Genomic DNA, 15,545 nt, shown 5'->3' on the forward strand with positions numbered 1-15,545 from the left:
TCCCTTCAGGTACTTGTACACATTGATAAGATCCCCCCCTCAGTCTTCTCTTCTCCAGGCTAAAAAGGCCCACCTCTCGCAGCCATTCCTCATAGGGCAGGTGCTCCAGCCCTCTGATCATTGTAGCCCCACGCTGGACTCTCTCCAGTAGCTCCATGTCTTTCTTGTACTGGGAAGCCCCGAACTGGACACAGTACTCGAGATGAGGCCTCTCCAGGGCTGAGTAGAGGGGCAGGGTGATCACCTTCCTTGACCTGCTGGCAACACTCTTCCTAATGCAGCCCAGGATACCATTGGCCTTCTTGGCCACAAGGGCACATTGCTGGGTCATGGTCAACTTGTCGTCCATGTATTAGCTATCGACACATTAGCTGCAGCAGTCTACTGCCACTGACCTGTCAGGCTCTGAATGGATTCCAGGAAGACCTATACCAAGATCTGTAAATGAAATATGCTTTAGTAAACCTGGAAAAATCTCAATCAATTAGGCACCAGAAGCTAGCATAGACAGCTAAAGTAGAGTCAGAGCCCTCTATTCAAAACAGCAGACACTGATAGAACAGGCAATAGGGATATTATATCTAGAAATAGATGGGGATATAATAGGCCAGAATCATTCTTCATATGAGAATCATCTTCCATGTTTCAAATGCTGTCTGTTTTATAGCCTGGAGAGGAGTCTTTTGTAGAAGAGGGATTGTCTGGCATGCTGGAGTTGAGCCTGGGGTCCAGTGAGCAGGAAATGCTCTAAAGAGCATTTTTTTCCCCTTTTTCTCTCTCTTCCCTCCTTTTTAAAAAAGAAAAAAGAAAAAGTTGTCTGTATATCATTCTGATCTTTTCCTTTGGCTGAGGAAGTAAAAACTGTGAAGATCGAGTCTCCTTTGTGAAGAGAAAGATAAGGAAGGATCCTGTGTGATTGGTTCTTTCACTTGAATGTGCCACAAGGGTAGCAGAAAACTCCCAAATGACAGTTTGAAGGAGCAACATGTAGAGGTCTACTGCCACCTCATTTGAGGTCCAAAAGCAATGAGTTACTGTTCCTTACAACCTCCTGTAAATAAGAAAGAACCCTAACAGTAAGGAGGCAGGCAGATGAAACTCTCATCTCACTGAGCATGCTGCTCAAAGCAGCATGCTGAGGCCAGTTCTATGAATGCTACCAACTCACAAAGTTGTTTGACAATAGAAGTATCTGAGTTAGGCACCCATAGAGGCCTTCATTTCTCTGTACCTATCTTTTGTTTTCTTAACATTTTCCCAAACAATTATCCTCTACTGCTGGTTTCTACAGGATCAACAGAATCAGTACCAAGTTACTATGAGACACCTTGCTACCACAGCATACGCATAAATTGAAGACTGTAATGTAGACCAGAAATATCCAAAGTTAAGTTCAAATGAGTTAAGTTAGCAGAGTGAATCACATGAGGGAAGTTGGCTCTTCACTAAATGCGGTGCTTCAGCAACTAGGTTAATAGAAGTTCTGTTTGAGTTCCTGAAAACCCATTTGTTTTGCACAGAAAAAAGAAATCTATAAAATTAACAAAGGTTTTTAAAAAATATTTTAAAATGTACGCATGCATACCAAACAGAGGAGGATAATTACCTTAAAAATCAGAAGTGTTTTAAACGTACTTGGTATCTGCTCACTTTTCAAAACTAGGAATAAAATCAAAGGATCCAGGTCCTCTCTGTGGGCAGGGGGAAGCCTCYGTCCTGCACACCATGGCTGCTGCAGGGTCTTTTTCTACAGTCCTCCCATCTCCTTAGGATATGATAAGGTCAGAAGGACTGGAGCAATACACAGAATCAATTTGATCACCTTATCCACCCATGCTTATTGCTATACAGAGAGCCTCTTTGCTGACCTGCACTTTCTGCTGAAATTATTTGTTGACACTTTACTGCACAGCCCTTGGGCAGTAGTAGTGCACTGTTTTCATCTCTAAAACCAGCTGGAATTGCATTTAAGCATGCACTTTGTCAACATTTGCTGTCTTGTGGTTCTGCATCTCAAAAAATACAGAAAAGCTTTGTTTGAAAGTACAGACAAGCTCAGGCTGAAAACAGTTAACAGGACCTCTCTACTTAGGAATTAATTAGATTTAGTTGTTTTAGGATAGCACATAATTGAAAAAGTAAGGGCACACTCAGGCCAAATCACTTTTGGCAGAGTCTTTCTGCAGTACTACGTCACACCCTGATTTTGCAATCTATATCCACTGCTGCCAAACAGAGAGTAATGCTTCATTTAATCCACACCCTTGTATAATTTGGCTGAGAGTACTTCCTTTACCCTGAAGGTACAGCAATAATTACCCTAACATACACCAATTTCAAGTAAATATAAATGGTGTTCTTTTGATAAAGCTTTTGGAATCTTCAAAGATTGCTGTTATTGTGCTCTGTATTTAGTATAATTTTTAGTGAAATATTTTAATTAACTTGCCTAGAAGAAACATGAAAAAGAACATATAATAAAGGAACATGTGTATCTTTGATCTCAGCATAAACAATTCCAGCAAGTTGAACTAGAAAATACAAACTCTTTGACATTTATAACATCTTATCAATCAGATAGAGGAAACTGGATAGCCAACCTTTTAAAACAGAAGAGAACTAGGCTGTCATTAATGTTAATGGTTTTCTCTTTGTGTCTTTACTACTCTGTTGGAACATTTTTGTGGTTAGACGAGCCTATTTATACATCTTTTGTTTTCAAATTAAAAATATTTTTTACTATTCATTTTATAAACAAGCTTAGAATATGTTTATAAACAAGTTTAGAATAAAGTCCTGTATTGGCCTGTATTCTGGCCTTGGGCCAGAACTCTGACACAAGCAATTGGTGCTGGTGGCACAGCATGATGGCCACAGAGCTCCATGGAAGGTCTGTGTTTTTCTCTTCAGCATTGCCTGAATGGCAAAAGAGCCACAGCGAGGATGCAGCTGTTATCTTGGTACTCTAATATTTATTTACTGGAAAAGTCAGGTATGAGGTAGGGCATCCGGGAGATGGCTCTAGTGACTGAAGAGAAGCACTAAGATCAAGGAACTATGTACAAAGGACGGCTGCAGGTGACATCTGAGTCTTCATAATTTATTTGTACTGAAGTAAATGAGACACTATACTGAAGTACCTTGTCTTCATAATGCAAATGGTATAGCAAAATAGGTTATAAAGGAACCAGAGATACATATGCAAGATCCTGTAATGGATTTTTATAATGTTAAAAAAAAAAAAAAAAAAAGAAAAAAAGAAAAGCTTTGAGAAAAATATNAAAAAAAAAAAAAAAGAAAAGAAAAAAGAAAAGCTTTGAGAAAAATATTTAAAGTTTTCATTTTTTTTATCCCACTACAAACAAATCAGAAGAAGTTTAAAAAAACCTTATCCTTTTTTTCTTATTCCCTTCTCTGTTATACCTTTCCCCAAAGTGAAAGGTGAGAGATAATACCTTAAAGTACTGATCTCTTTCCCTAGTGGTGTACCCATTCAAATTAACACACAGAAACACAAAATGGTTGAAGTTGGATGGGACTGCTGGAGATCATCTAGGCCAACCACCCTGCTCAAGCAAAGTAACCTGGAATATGTTACCCAGATCCTGTCCAGATGGCTTTTGAACAGTTCCAAGGATGCAGGCTCCACAAATTCTCTGGACAACCCGTAAAGAAGTTTTTCCTCATATTCAGATGGAACTTCCTGCGTTTCAGTTGGTGCCCTTTGCCTCCTATAGCRCTGGGCACCACTGATAGAGTCTGGTCCTATCTGCTTTACACCCTCCCTTCAGGTATTGATACACACTGATAAGATCCCCCCCCGTCTTCTCTTCTCCAGGCTGAAAAGGCCCAACGCTCTCAGCCTTTCCTCATATGAGAGATATTCTAGTCCCTTCAGCATCTTAGCAGCCCTTTCCTGGACTTGATCCAGTAGCTCTTGTCTTGGGGAGCCCAGAATTGGACACAGTCCTCCAGATGTGGCTTCATTAGGGCTGAGCAGCAGGGAAGAATTACCTCCCTCAACTTGCTGGCAATGCTCTTCCTAATGCAGCCCAGGATATGACTGGCCTCTAAACCAACCTTTGCGCCACTGATCACAACCTCTGAGCTTTGCCTTTCAGGCAGTTCTCAGTCCACCTTGGTGGCCACTCACCTAACCCACACCTCCTGAGCTTGCCTATTAGGATGTTATGGGAGACTGTAAAAAGCTTTACTGAGAAGTCAAAGGAGACTACATCCACTGCTCTCCCCTCATCTACCCAGCCAGTTATTCCATCATAGAAGACTATCAGATCGGTTAAGCATGATTTCCCCTAGGTGAATTCATGCTGACTACTCCTGACCACCCTCTTATCCTTCACATGCTTAAAGATGGCATCCAGGATGAGCTGTTTCATCATCTTTCCAGGGATTGAGGTGAGGTTGATTGGCCTGTAGTTGCCTGGGTCCTCCTTTTTGCCCTTTCTGAAGCCAGCAGTGACATTTGCTTTCTTCCAGTCCCCAGGTATCTCTCCTGTTCTCCATGACCTTCCAAAGATGACTGACAGTGGCCTAACAATGACATCCATCAGCTTCCTCAGCACTCATGGACACCAGGGCCTTAAGGACTTGTGGATATCAAGTTTGTCTAAATGATCTCTAACTTGACCCTCCTCAACCAAGGCAAAGTCTTCCTTTCTCGAGACCTTCTCTCTCATCTCCAGGCTCTGGGATTTCTGAAGGCTGTCTTTACCATTAAAGACTGAAGCAAAGGCAGCATTCAGTAACTCTGCCTTCTCTGTATCCTTCATCACCAGGGCACCCACCACATTCTGCAGCAGGCCCACATTTTCCCTAGTCTTCCTTTTGCTGCAGATGTATTTGAAGAAGCCCTTCTTGTTATCCTTGACATCCCTTGCCACATTCAGTTCCAAACGGGCTGCAGTCTTCCTCGATGCATCCCTGCATAATCTGACCACATTCCTATATTCCTCCCAAGTGGCCTGTCCCCTCTTCCACACTGTGTATTTTCTTCTTTTGTTTGAGTTTTGCCAGGAGCTCCTTGCTCATCCATGCAGGTCTTCCGCCCTCTTTGCTTGACTTCTTATTCATAGGGATGCACTGCTCTTGAGCTCGGAGGAAGTGATGCTTGAATACTAACCAGCTCTCCTGGACTCTCCTTCCTTCTAGGGCCCTAACCCATGAGATTCCTCCAAGCAGTTCCCTGAAGAGGCCAAAGTCCACTCTCTTGAAGTCCAGGGTTGCGATCCTACTTATTGCCCTGCTTCCTTCATGCAGGATCCTGAACTCCACTGCAGCCAAGTTCAGTAACCTGAACTTGGTCACCACAGCCAAGGCTGCCCCCAACTTTCACATCTCGAACCAGTCCTTCTTTGTTTGTTAGTACAAGGTCCAGCAGCACAACTCTCCTCACTGACTCCTCCACCACCTGTATCAAAAAGTTATCATCAGTGCTCTCCAGCAACTTCTTGTATTGCTTGTGCCCTGCTGTATTGTTCCTCTAGCAGAGGAGGGTGGTTAAAGCCCCTCATGAGAACCAGAGCCTGTGATCATGAAGCTACTTCCAGCTGTCTGTAGAAGGCCTCATCTTCTACTTCTTCCTGACCAAACAGCCTGTAGCAAAAACCCACAACAGTACTACTCATGTTAGCTTGCCTCTTAATCCTTACGCATAAGCTCTTCACCTGTTCATTGTCCACTCCTAGGCAGAGCTAAACACACTCCAGGTGCTCTTTCACATAAAGGGTGACTGCCTTGCCTTGCCTTCCTGGCCCGTTCTTCCTAAAGTGCATATAGTCATCCATGGCAGCATTCCAATCATGCAAGCTATCCTATCATGTCTCTATAATCACATAGCACTGTGACTGCACACAGATCTCTAATTCCTCCTGCTTATTTCCCATGCTGCATGCATTTCTGTACAGCCACTTAGGGCACTTCAGAGAGCTGTTTGAGCATCCTGATTTTCCAGGAGAGGTGCAAGAGCTTTCCCTATAGTCTTGTATTGAGGTATTTGCTAGCTGCACACAATTGTTGGAGGTATCCCCACTTGAGCCCTGTTTTGCTGACTGCAAAGTCTCTATAACTTTCCTCTTCCCTCATCTTTCCCAGTTTAAAGCCCTCCTTACCAGGTTGGCCAGCCTGTTGGCAAAGACAGGCATGCCCTGTTCAGTGAGGTGAATCCCATCTCTCCCCATCAGCTGTTGATATTCAAACAGGGTCTCATCAGTCATAGACCTCAAAACCCTGTTGCCGATACCAGCTGTGCAGCCAGTTGTTTACTTGCATTATCCATCTACTCCTCCTCACATACTTTCCCCTCACTGGCAGGATCAAGAAGAAAATGACCTGGGTCCTCACACCCCAGACCACTGTCACATTATGATTCTGTCCCAATTTCAAGAAAGTGCAAGGCTGAAAAGAAACATCTCAAAATGACGCAAAAGTTTTCTCAGTTGAAATTAGACATTATGGCAAACTGCTCATTATTTTTATAGTTCCATCCGCACAGCTTGGCAGGCTTAACTGCTTTCCCCATTACATCAAACCTAAATGAAACTGTTGGGTAAGCTAGTGAGGCAACATAAATTCAGGTTCAACATGGAATTTATATACCCAGATTTCTCAAGACAAAATTAAGAGATCATTTCTTATCTTTACTTTCTCCTTTACACACGTGCATATAACTCAAAAAGCTTTCTCTCCTAAAAGATGAATTGGAAGAGATTTCACTCTTACTTTAAACTTGGTAAAAATACAGTATTTGCAATACTATATCAAGATCAAAAAATAAAAATGGATGTATTCAGTGATCTATGTGCTGTTCAATTGACTTGTATGAATCAGATCCCAGTGAACAGGTTTATCCAACTGGCATTCCCACTTAAAAAAAANAAAAAAAAAAAAAAAAAAAAAAAAAACAGATTCCTCAAGTTCAGTATTATATAACTTTAGTACAGCAGTGTGGGAAAGCATGCAATGCTGCTGGCCATACTGCATGCTTTTTTCTTAGTTCTGTCCTGTACCTGTCCTGTACCCAAACAGCCAACAATATGCTACAAATACTGTATTTCATGTTATACTTGGATTATATGCTATATATGCTCACAGCCTTCAGTTAATACGTATGCTGTCATCTCTTTCAGTATCTTAACTCTTGAACCTCTTTAGGATATTTTACTACTGTTCATTTCCAAAGTAAGGTATTCTAATAGTAAAACTGATAGAATTCAATTGTTCATTTGATACAGGACATTTTCAATGACAGTTTGTATAACAAGTTTCCTCTCCCCAGTTTATTGTAACAAGAGACTCAAAGGATTAGGCCACAATGAACTGGCATTCTACACATTCCTCTTTGACTAGCACAATATTTTGTTAGTAGCTTTCTTCCAGCCTCTCTCAGTTCACAAAGAGAGGCTCTAGTTAGGGAAAAGAGCTGTAGTCAGAACATACATGATCTAATTATCCTAAATAGGCTTAACTGGGCTCTAGATAGCCACGAACAACTTGGAGCATCCCTTATCCCACTATAATTGTGCTGAAACTCAAGCTGATACAAGTACTGGGGAGTTTCAAAGGTAATATAAATTCCTCTTTGCTTTCATTCCCTCCCAGGGAGTAAAGTTTGCTGTGCACCAGTGAGCTGTAGCAGAAGATCTTGTGTTTCTATGTAATTGCTAAGATGACAAGCAAAAATTTATCTGATTTATAAATTGACTGAATGATGTTGGTCACCCTCTGTTAAGCTATAATATACAATATATATAATGTATAATATAATATATAACAGTAATTGAGCTTCACTGTATCTTTTTAAAGTTTGTGTATCTTAAGAATCAATGTTTGGTTGTAACACTGTCAACTCCAAATATTCAAAATAATGCATCAGATCCTTTCCCCTGAATATGAACTTATTTTTAAAAGTAAGTTTAGATCTTTATTACGTAGGAAACTTCTAAGATGTTGGGGCTAATGTTTATTCAAATAGTCCATACTGAAAGCTGTTAGAATGTTTCTTTCATTAACAACCAAATGTTAAATTCTCATGTAACAAAACTCAGGACAAATGAGGTACAACAACTTGGATAAGTCAACACTTTCTTCTATCCCAAAACCCCAAGAAATTACAGTAACTCTTATCTGCATGCAATTTTAGTAGAATATTATAAAATAAATATAATCAAAATAAAAATTTGTCAAAATAAAAAACCATTTAAGTCCTCTATGGACTATCACAGCAGTAGAAAAGATAGATATTATAGAGATGGGGAAGCTATACCAAACATTGAAAAAAGTTACCACAAATCTAATAATACTGCAATAATAAATAATACTGACATACACATGAGGGTTTAATTTTTGACAATGTTTCTGCAGTATCTCTGCAGAAATGTGAATTTTGTAACTTGAGGTATCTCCTTTTTCTCCTCATAAAAAGAGAAGAGAAACAGTATTTTAAGAGTATTTAGCTGATGCAAAATACTTTCGACAACTTGATATACTACATTTGATTTCACTGTTTGCTTGAGATTGAAAAAAGGATTTTTAAATAGTCTATCAGATATATTGGAGGACCTAACTGCAATACTCAGTTCTGTTAATACGTTCAAAGAGTAAAAAAGAGAGTCATTTGAAATTTGCACTTTATATAGGTGGAAAACACCTTTGACCATCAGTTTCGTTAATGGATGGAAACTTTCTAATGCTCCCAACCTTGTCAAAGCGCTGTGTATTTTGTTTTTGAGATTTTTTTTTTTTTTAACATACAAGAACCTTCACGTTTCTAGCACATACTTAATTAATTTTAAGAGTAAGTTTAATTATCTGGCTTTATTGAAGGGGAAATTTTAGTGAAAAGGTCTGTGCAATATTTATAGTGAAACCTCAGTCTCCCATGCAGTTAACTATTAGAGTCACTGCTAAATATATGAAAATGAAAACTTATTTTAAAAAGCTTGCCCTGAACTTAGTGGGAGTTATAAAATTCAAAAGTTGCTGCTGAATAAAGCCTAAAAAAAAAAATGGGCCAATTCTTTCACGTCATGCCATAGATCTGCAAAATAGTATGTTTAGACTGTAAGGAAGTGATTTTGCTGTGCAAAGATGCTTACAATCTTAGTGAGGAAGGCAAAAATAGTAAAAAAAAAAAAAAAAAAAAAAAAAAAAAAAAAAAAAGAAGTATAGATTTTAATGTCTCTCAGAGAACAGATAAATGAAAGCTGGAGCTTTTGCTACTTCCTCATTTGTTTAAAAAATAACAACCAGGAAATGGGTAATCCTGGAAGAAGGTACAAAGATGAGAACATGAGAAGGAAAAGACAGGAACAGCTTAGAAAGAGTATTAGATCATGTCACAGTGCAGTGCTGCAGAGCAGTGCCATAGGATGGATATGACAAAATCAGCCCTGAATCCTGAGTATAAGCAGAGCTATAGAGCACAGGGAAGATAAAACTTCAATTGAGACTGCAGAAGATGGGCATTAGACAAATTTTCTTAAAAAAAAAAAAGAACAGTTAAACACTAGATACTTTTAGGAGAGATCCCCTAAAATTTACTAAACATTCCAACAAGAATRAAGTAATTTGCTCTATATAAAACAAGGAAAAAATCTGAGGAGAGTCAAAGGTAGGATCAGCCATAAGACTTCATGAATCCAGATTACAAAAGACAAGACTCAGAGGTGATTTTCTCCAAAAACACACATCTAGCAATCATTACAGACCTCTGAGATACCTATCAGGTATTTCAGCTGCAGCGTTATTGAGGCACAAACACAAGAAAATCTGATACGCAAAAATGAATTCCAGACCTGCAGAAAAGGTCAAATTGACATGCTCTCAGATCACTAAGAAAATCTATGTTCCCTGCCTTCTTCTCAAATTTAAAAAAAAACTTTGTGAGAGAACAGCACAGAAGATAAGTTTTTTAAAATTTAAATTAGTTTTGTTAAATTTAAGGAAATCTCTCTAATGAAGTGCACAGAATTTAACATAAAAGAAACATGCTCATCTGCATGTCCTGTATCTGCTTTGTGGTACCTACTTCAGTAATAATGATTTGTGAAAATCCATGATTTTTTTTCCTAATACTATTGATTTTCTAATACTATTGATCTTCTAGTAATTCTAGTAAGCATGACAAAACTTGTAATATACCTCTTGTACAGCACTCTATACTATTCAGGGGAGAGAAGTGCATGTTGTTTATCTTGATGTTAGCAAGGTTTTCAACACTGTCTCCCATAACATTCTCATAGATAAACTGATGACATATAGACTGGATAAGTAGAGAATGAGGTAGATTGAGAACTGGTGAACTGCTAGGGCTCAGAGGACTGTAATCACTGGCAAGAAATCTAGCTGGAGGCCAGTCATTAGTGCTATATTCCAAGGGTCAATACTAGGTCCAGTACTGCTCAACATCTTCATTAATGACCTGGATGAAGGGACGGAATGCACCCTTAGCAAGTTTGAGAGCAAAGCTGAGAGGAGTGACTGATACATCTAATGATTGCACTGATATTCAGAGGGACTTTGACAGGCTGGAGAAATGAATTGACAGGAATATCATGAAGTTCAACAAAGGGAAATGGAAAGTCCTGTACTTGGGGATGAAAAATGCACCAGTACAGGCAAGGAACCATCTGGCTGGAAAGTAGCTTCACGGAAAAGGATCTGGGAGTCCTGGTGAACAAGCTGAACATAAACCAGCAATGTACCTCTTTGGCAAAGGCAGCCAAGAACCTCCTGGCCTGCATTAGGAAGAATCAGATTGAGGGAAATGATTCTTCCCCTTCATAAAGCACTGGTGAGACCACATCTGGTGTCCAGTGTTCATTGCTGGGCTCCCCAGGACAAGAGATACATGGATATACTGGAATGAGTGCAGAGAAAGGCCACTAAGATGATCAAGAGGTGGGAACATCTGACATTTTAGGAGAGATGGAGAGCTGGGACTGTTTGCCTGGAGAAGAGAAGGCTCAGAGGGATCTTATCCATACCTATATGTATAAATATATGATAGGGGAGAGTAAAGAAGACAGAGCCAGACTCTTGCAGTGGTGCCCAGTGAAAGGACGAGAGGCAATGGGCATGAATTGAAATAAAAGAAATTTCATTTAAACATAGGAAAAATACATAAGAAACAAAAAGAAAAAAGTGAGGAAGGCAAGTATTAGAACAAAGCATAAAAGGCTTCTGGAAAGCAGACTTTGAGCCCACCAAAATGACAAAGAAATTTAAAAATCATTTAAGATTTTAAAAGATTTTCTTACCAGAAAATCTATTTCAATTATGCTCCACTAGTCTTTTATGTTGTTTTTCCCTAAGAATCTAAATTTCCTTGTAACTTTAGTTGTCTGTTGAAAAGTCCTTAAAATGTATCACGCATAGCACTATCTCTATTTCTTTTTTAGTTTGCTTTCCCTGCATAAATAACACCTTGTGCTTGAAGACCGTGTTAAAACATTAGTCAGTTCTGGCAATAACCGTATTGGAAGCATGTATGAATAGCTATGGCATATATTTAAGTTGGATCACACTATTAAAAGGTCTCCATCTACACACTTATCTGTGCTTCTGCCTAAAGTAAAATTTAGGACAATAATGTGTGCAATGATTTGAGCAATATTAGATATAAACACTTAAAACAACATAAGGTATATGTTAATTTTGTTTAAAGGGTTAGTCTACTTATTTTAAATATTCACAATATATAAGACAGAAAAGGTATTATACTGTTTCTACATAATTTTCTGGAAATACTAAGCAACTGCTGTGAGATAGATGGACGTTATTACGGCTTTAGCAACTCTTTTTAAGATAGAGAAATGGAAATACAGAGGTTAACTAGTGGTTGGACATTTGTATTGTGAATTACTGATAATAGTCATTCTAAGACTACAATTTTTTAGTCCATGCCGAGTTTTTTGTTTTTTTTAAATAATCACAACTTGATTTATGAAGAAAGTCATCTCCCTTTAGGAGAAAATTCTATATACAGATTATTCCTATTTTTACTATCTATATTTTACCTATTAAGTGTATATTTTTCTTTCCCTCTCCTCCTATTTCTTTTCACTCTGCTCAGGGATACAAAACGAAAACATTTGGAAACTAAGCTAACAATTTTGTGTCTTACAGGGACCCCCCAAAAAAGACATGAAATTATTCATTTTGCTATTAAATATTTTGATTAACAATGTAACAAGATACTGTCAAAACAAACAAATATCAGAAAAATCCATAATTTTATTGCTTATTTTTTCTCATGAACACAAAAAACCAAAACCCTAAAAACATATTTAACACAACTGAAAGGGTTGATTGAATAATACAGTTCCTAAATAAACTGTTTTTCTTATTACTGCTTTCTTTTATTAATAATTGTAATTTTTTAAATGTGATTCTTTTTATTTTGTGGTGTCTGTGTTTAAGATATCCTAAAACAAAATGTTAAATTAAGAAAAGCTGGTAATTACACATTGTTTTAAGAACTTAAAGCACTAATAAATAAGTGTAGAACTTGAAAAAAAAATGTTACAAGGGAACAAATATCAATATTGGACTGTATCACATTACACAGACTGTATAAACAATGGCACATATAGCAGCCTGGCCACTCCACAAAAGAAATTCACAGCAAAATTTATATAGACAGGAAGAAATCACCCCAGAAGTTATTACCCATTCCCTAGAGAGAGTGATCAAATGAAAAAAAGAAGCTTACCACTGTTAGTAGAGAAAGGATATAGAGGATTCAGTGGAGTACTCTGAGTGCCTGACAGTCTTAACTTGGAGTGTGGTGACAGCAATGATGGCGCAGGAAGCAAGAGATTTGAGCTCGCCTGTAATAGGAAAGACAAATCAGAAAATGAAGTGTAATTTCCTGGGTTACTTACTGATGCAACAGCTAAAAGAGAAATTTTTGATTACTCCAAATAAGTATTAAATTCTGGGGTGTGGGGGGTGGGTGGGTGGAAAGAGTCAAATGGATGGTAAAACAGCAATTTCAAAGGCTTTTTTTTTTTTTTTTTTAAGAATATTTGAAAACACAGGTTTGGAAAAATTATTGACAGTTATAAATGGAATTCCATGTTTATATATGGATACAGAAAATATCAAGTAGTGAAAACAATAGAACAGTTTGAACTGGCAACTTCTCTTTGCATGTTTGTATAAAATAAAATTACATTTACACATGGTAACAAACTGAAAAAACATAAAATAACTTCTCATTTCAGTATTTACCCTACACTGCATCTAAGAGGTTAGTTTGTATTAGAACTAGTGAAAAAGGTTGAACCTATCCTAAGTCAAAATTGATTTCTGCAAAACTATACAGCATATTTACATCAAAACACCATACAGCTTCTTTACGCAAGCTACACAAAACACACCTGTAGTATATGTCCTTATTTCCATAATAACAATGATAAGATTGTTAAAATACAATTTGGTATGGGGTTTCTTGCAAACATGCAGCTATCACAAAGCATAAACTTTCTCCAAACTTTATTTTTGATATATTTTTTCATAGTCTCTCTGGGACAATATATTATGAGAATCTGAAGTTTTTACATGATCAAATACAGAACTGTACACTGTTTGTTAAACATATTTTCATTGACCACCTTTGTAATATTACCACAAGAAAAGGAAAACGGGCCTTAAATAAAATATTCTTAGTTATCTTCAAATAAAACAAATTCATATGCAAAAACTTTTAATAGAGCGATTTACAAAAAAAAAAAAAAAAAAAAAAAAAAAAAAAAAAAAAAAAACCTATTCCACAACTCGGAATAAATGTTTGTGGTGACTTAATCCACACTCTGTGGAACACTTCCTTTGGTTTCACAGACTTTACTTCAGACTCTTAAACCATAGTTGTTAGCAAAAATATAACGATGATATTCTGCCAGTTTTCAATCCACTTGATTCTATTTACAGAAATGGAGACAGCTAAAACAAAGTGAAACAGTAACTTCTTTTCAAAAGTTATATAACTTACATAACTACTTCTATCATTTAACAGACAATAACAGTTCAACAGGCTTCAATAATGCCAACACATACATATTTTTACGTGTTTAATTATAAGCACACTTAGATATGTACTTACATCCCCTGGACCTAAACACTAATATTTAATCAAAGCTTGATGCAAATTGTCAGGTAATAGACTGTTTGTTTTTTAAAAACCCTAGTCAGGTTACTCTACACATATTTTTAGGGCTACATTACCCATAAATCGATTATAGAAAGGTGAAATTATTACTACACTAGGTCTTCACCTTACTGCGTGTGGTTTTCATGCAGTAATACAGATGTAAGTCTACTGAAAAGTATGTGATAAAAACTGTCCTTTACACTATATAATGGAGTACTGTCTTAGCAATTGCATAAAATTTTAATAACTATATTGCAAAACTGACAAGAAAGAAAAGTAAGACAGAAGACCAGATTAAGCAGTGAACATGATGCAAAAGCATAATAGCTTTTGTAACAACTCAACTGAATGTTAAAAATAGTATCTGCAGAATGTAAGCAGAATGAACAGAGGGTTGTTTTCTGAATAAAAAATATTTTTATATTTTATGTTACATATGTAAGTTAAGTTTTCTTTTATATGTACAAATATGGTGGAAAGCCATTAGCTTATGTGTTTACTAAAACACAGAAAAATTACTTGTGCTACAAACATGTCAATCCCAGTTTTCCAATGTTTCATCTTCCATTACTGACTGTTAATGTAGGGAGAAAGATCTCACTCTTACATGAATTTCTAGGTGGACGCACACACATTTTTTTCCCCAAAACGTGAAACTGGTGTATGCTGTCCAGAGAAGTATCCCCATGAAAATTCTTGGAATTCCCTTTCAAATTTGTTTGATATCAAACAATTGGTTCAGAAATTACTAGGGAATGAAGACAGTTTGATTATATCAGCCTTTGGAAATCAAGTTAAGCACTGCAGAGTAAAGTATTCAAAACTAGCACTTACAGGTAGTTTTCAGCTTCACCCTAGAGAGAAAAAAAAAATCAGGAGAAACTTGTCTTGATTGTGGTAGTTTAATGAAGAGATATGAAAATCTGTATGTAAATGATATCTGTACAGAATTTAATTCACTATTTTCCTGCTGTATTACTCAAATACACTCATTATACATGCCAAACAGACAAGTGCATTAGAAGATTAAATATGTTCCTGAAGTTTTTCTTTAAGAAAATTGGCCCCTTTAAAATTCAAACTAAGTCCTATCATACTATCCTTCCTTTCTCTCCAAGCCCTTAAAATAACAGGACAAAACAGGCTTTTATAAAAGAGACTCAAATGAAGTTTGAAAAATTTTAAATTCAAGAAGTCTTACAAGAGTGACTCATCCCTCCTTAAAGGCAGTGAAGCTCAGCTATAAAAGCCTGCCCATCTGAAGTAAATGCAGAACTGACATTTTTATGATCTCTGTGGCACTAGATCTTAAATATTATTTGAAAATCTAAAGGGGCCAAAGAGAAAAGAACACCACTGAGAGAGGAAGGAAGCA

The 15,545-nt window shown here is 37.2% G+C and overlaps 1 protein-coding gene across 8 annotated transcripts in view; it reads right to left on the reverse strand.

The window, feature by feature from the left end:
• AHI1 (Abelson helper integration site 1) overlaps positions 1-15,545 on the reverse strand; it is a 98,834-nt gene that overhangs the window by 39,012 nt on the left and 44,277 nt on the right. For all 8 annotated transcript variants that reach the window (XM_085301889.1, XM_085301886.1, XM_085301888.1 and 5 more), the window contains one exon: positions 12,731-12,848. In XM_085301889.1, coding sequence (XP_085158015.1) covers positions 12,731-12,848 — 118 coding nt within the window. The remainder of the gene's footprint in view (positions 1-12,730; positions 12,849-15,545) is intronic.

This window comes from Rhea americana, unplaced genomic scaffold (assembly GCF_003343005.1).
Source record: "Rhea americana isolate MKP2758 unplaced genomic scaffold, rheAme1 scaffold_180, whole genome shotgun sequence".
In the NCBI taxonomy this organism is placed as follows: domain Eukaryota; kingdom Metazoa; phylum Chordata; class Aves; order Rheiformes; family Rheidae; genus Rhea; species Rhea americana.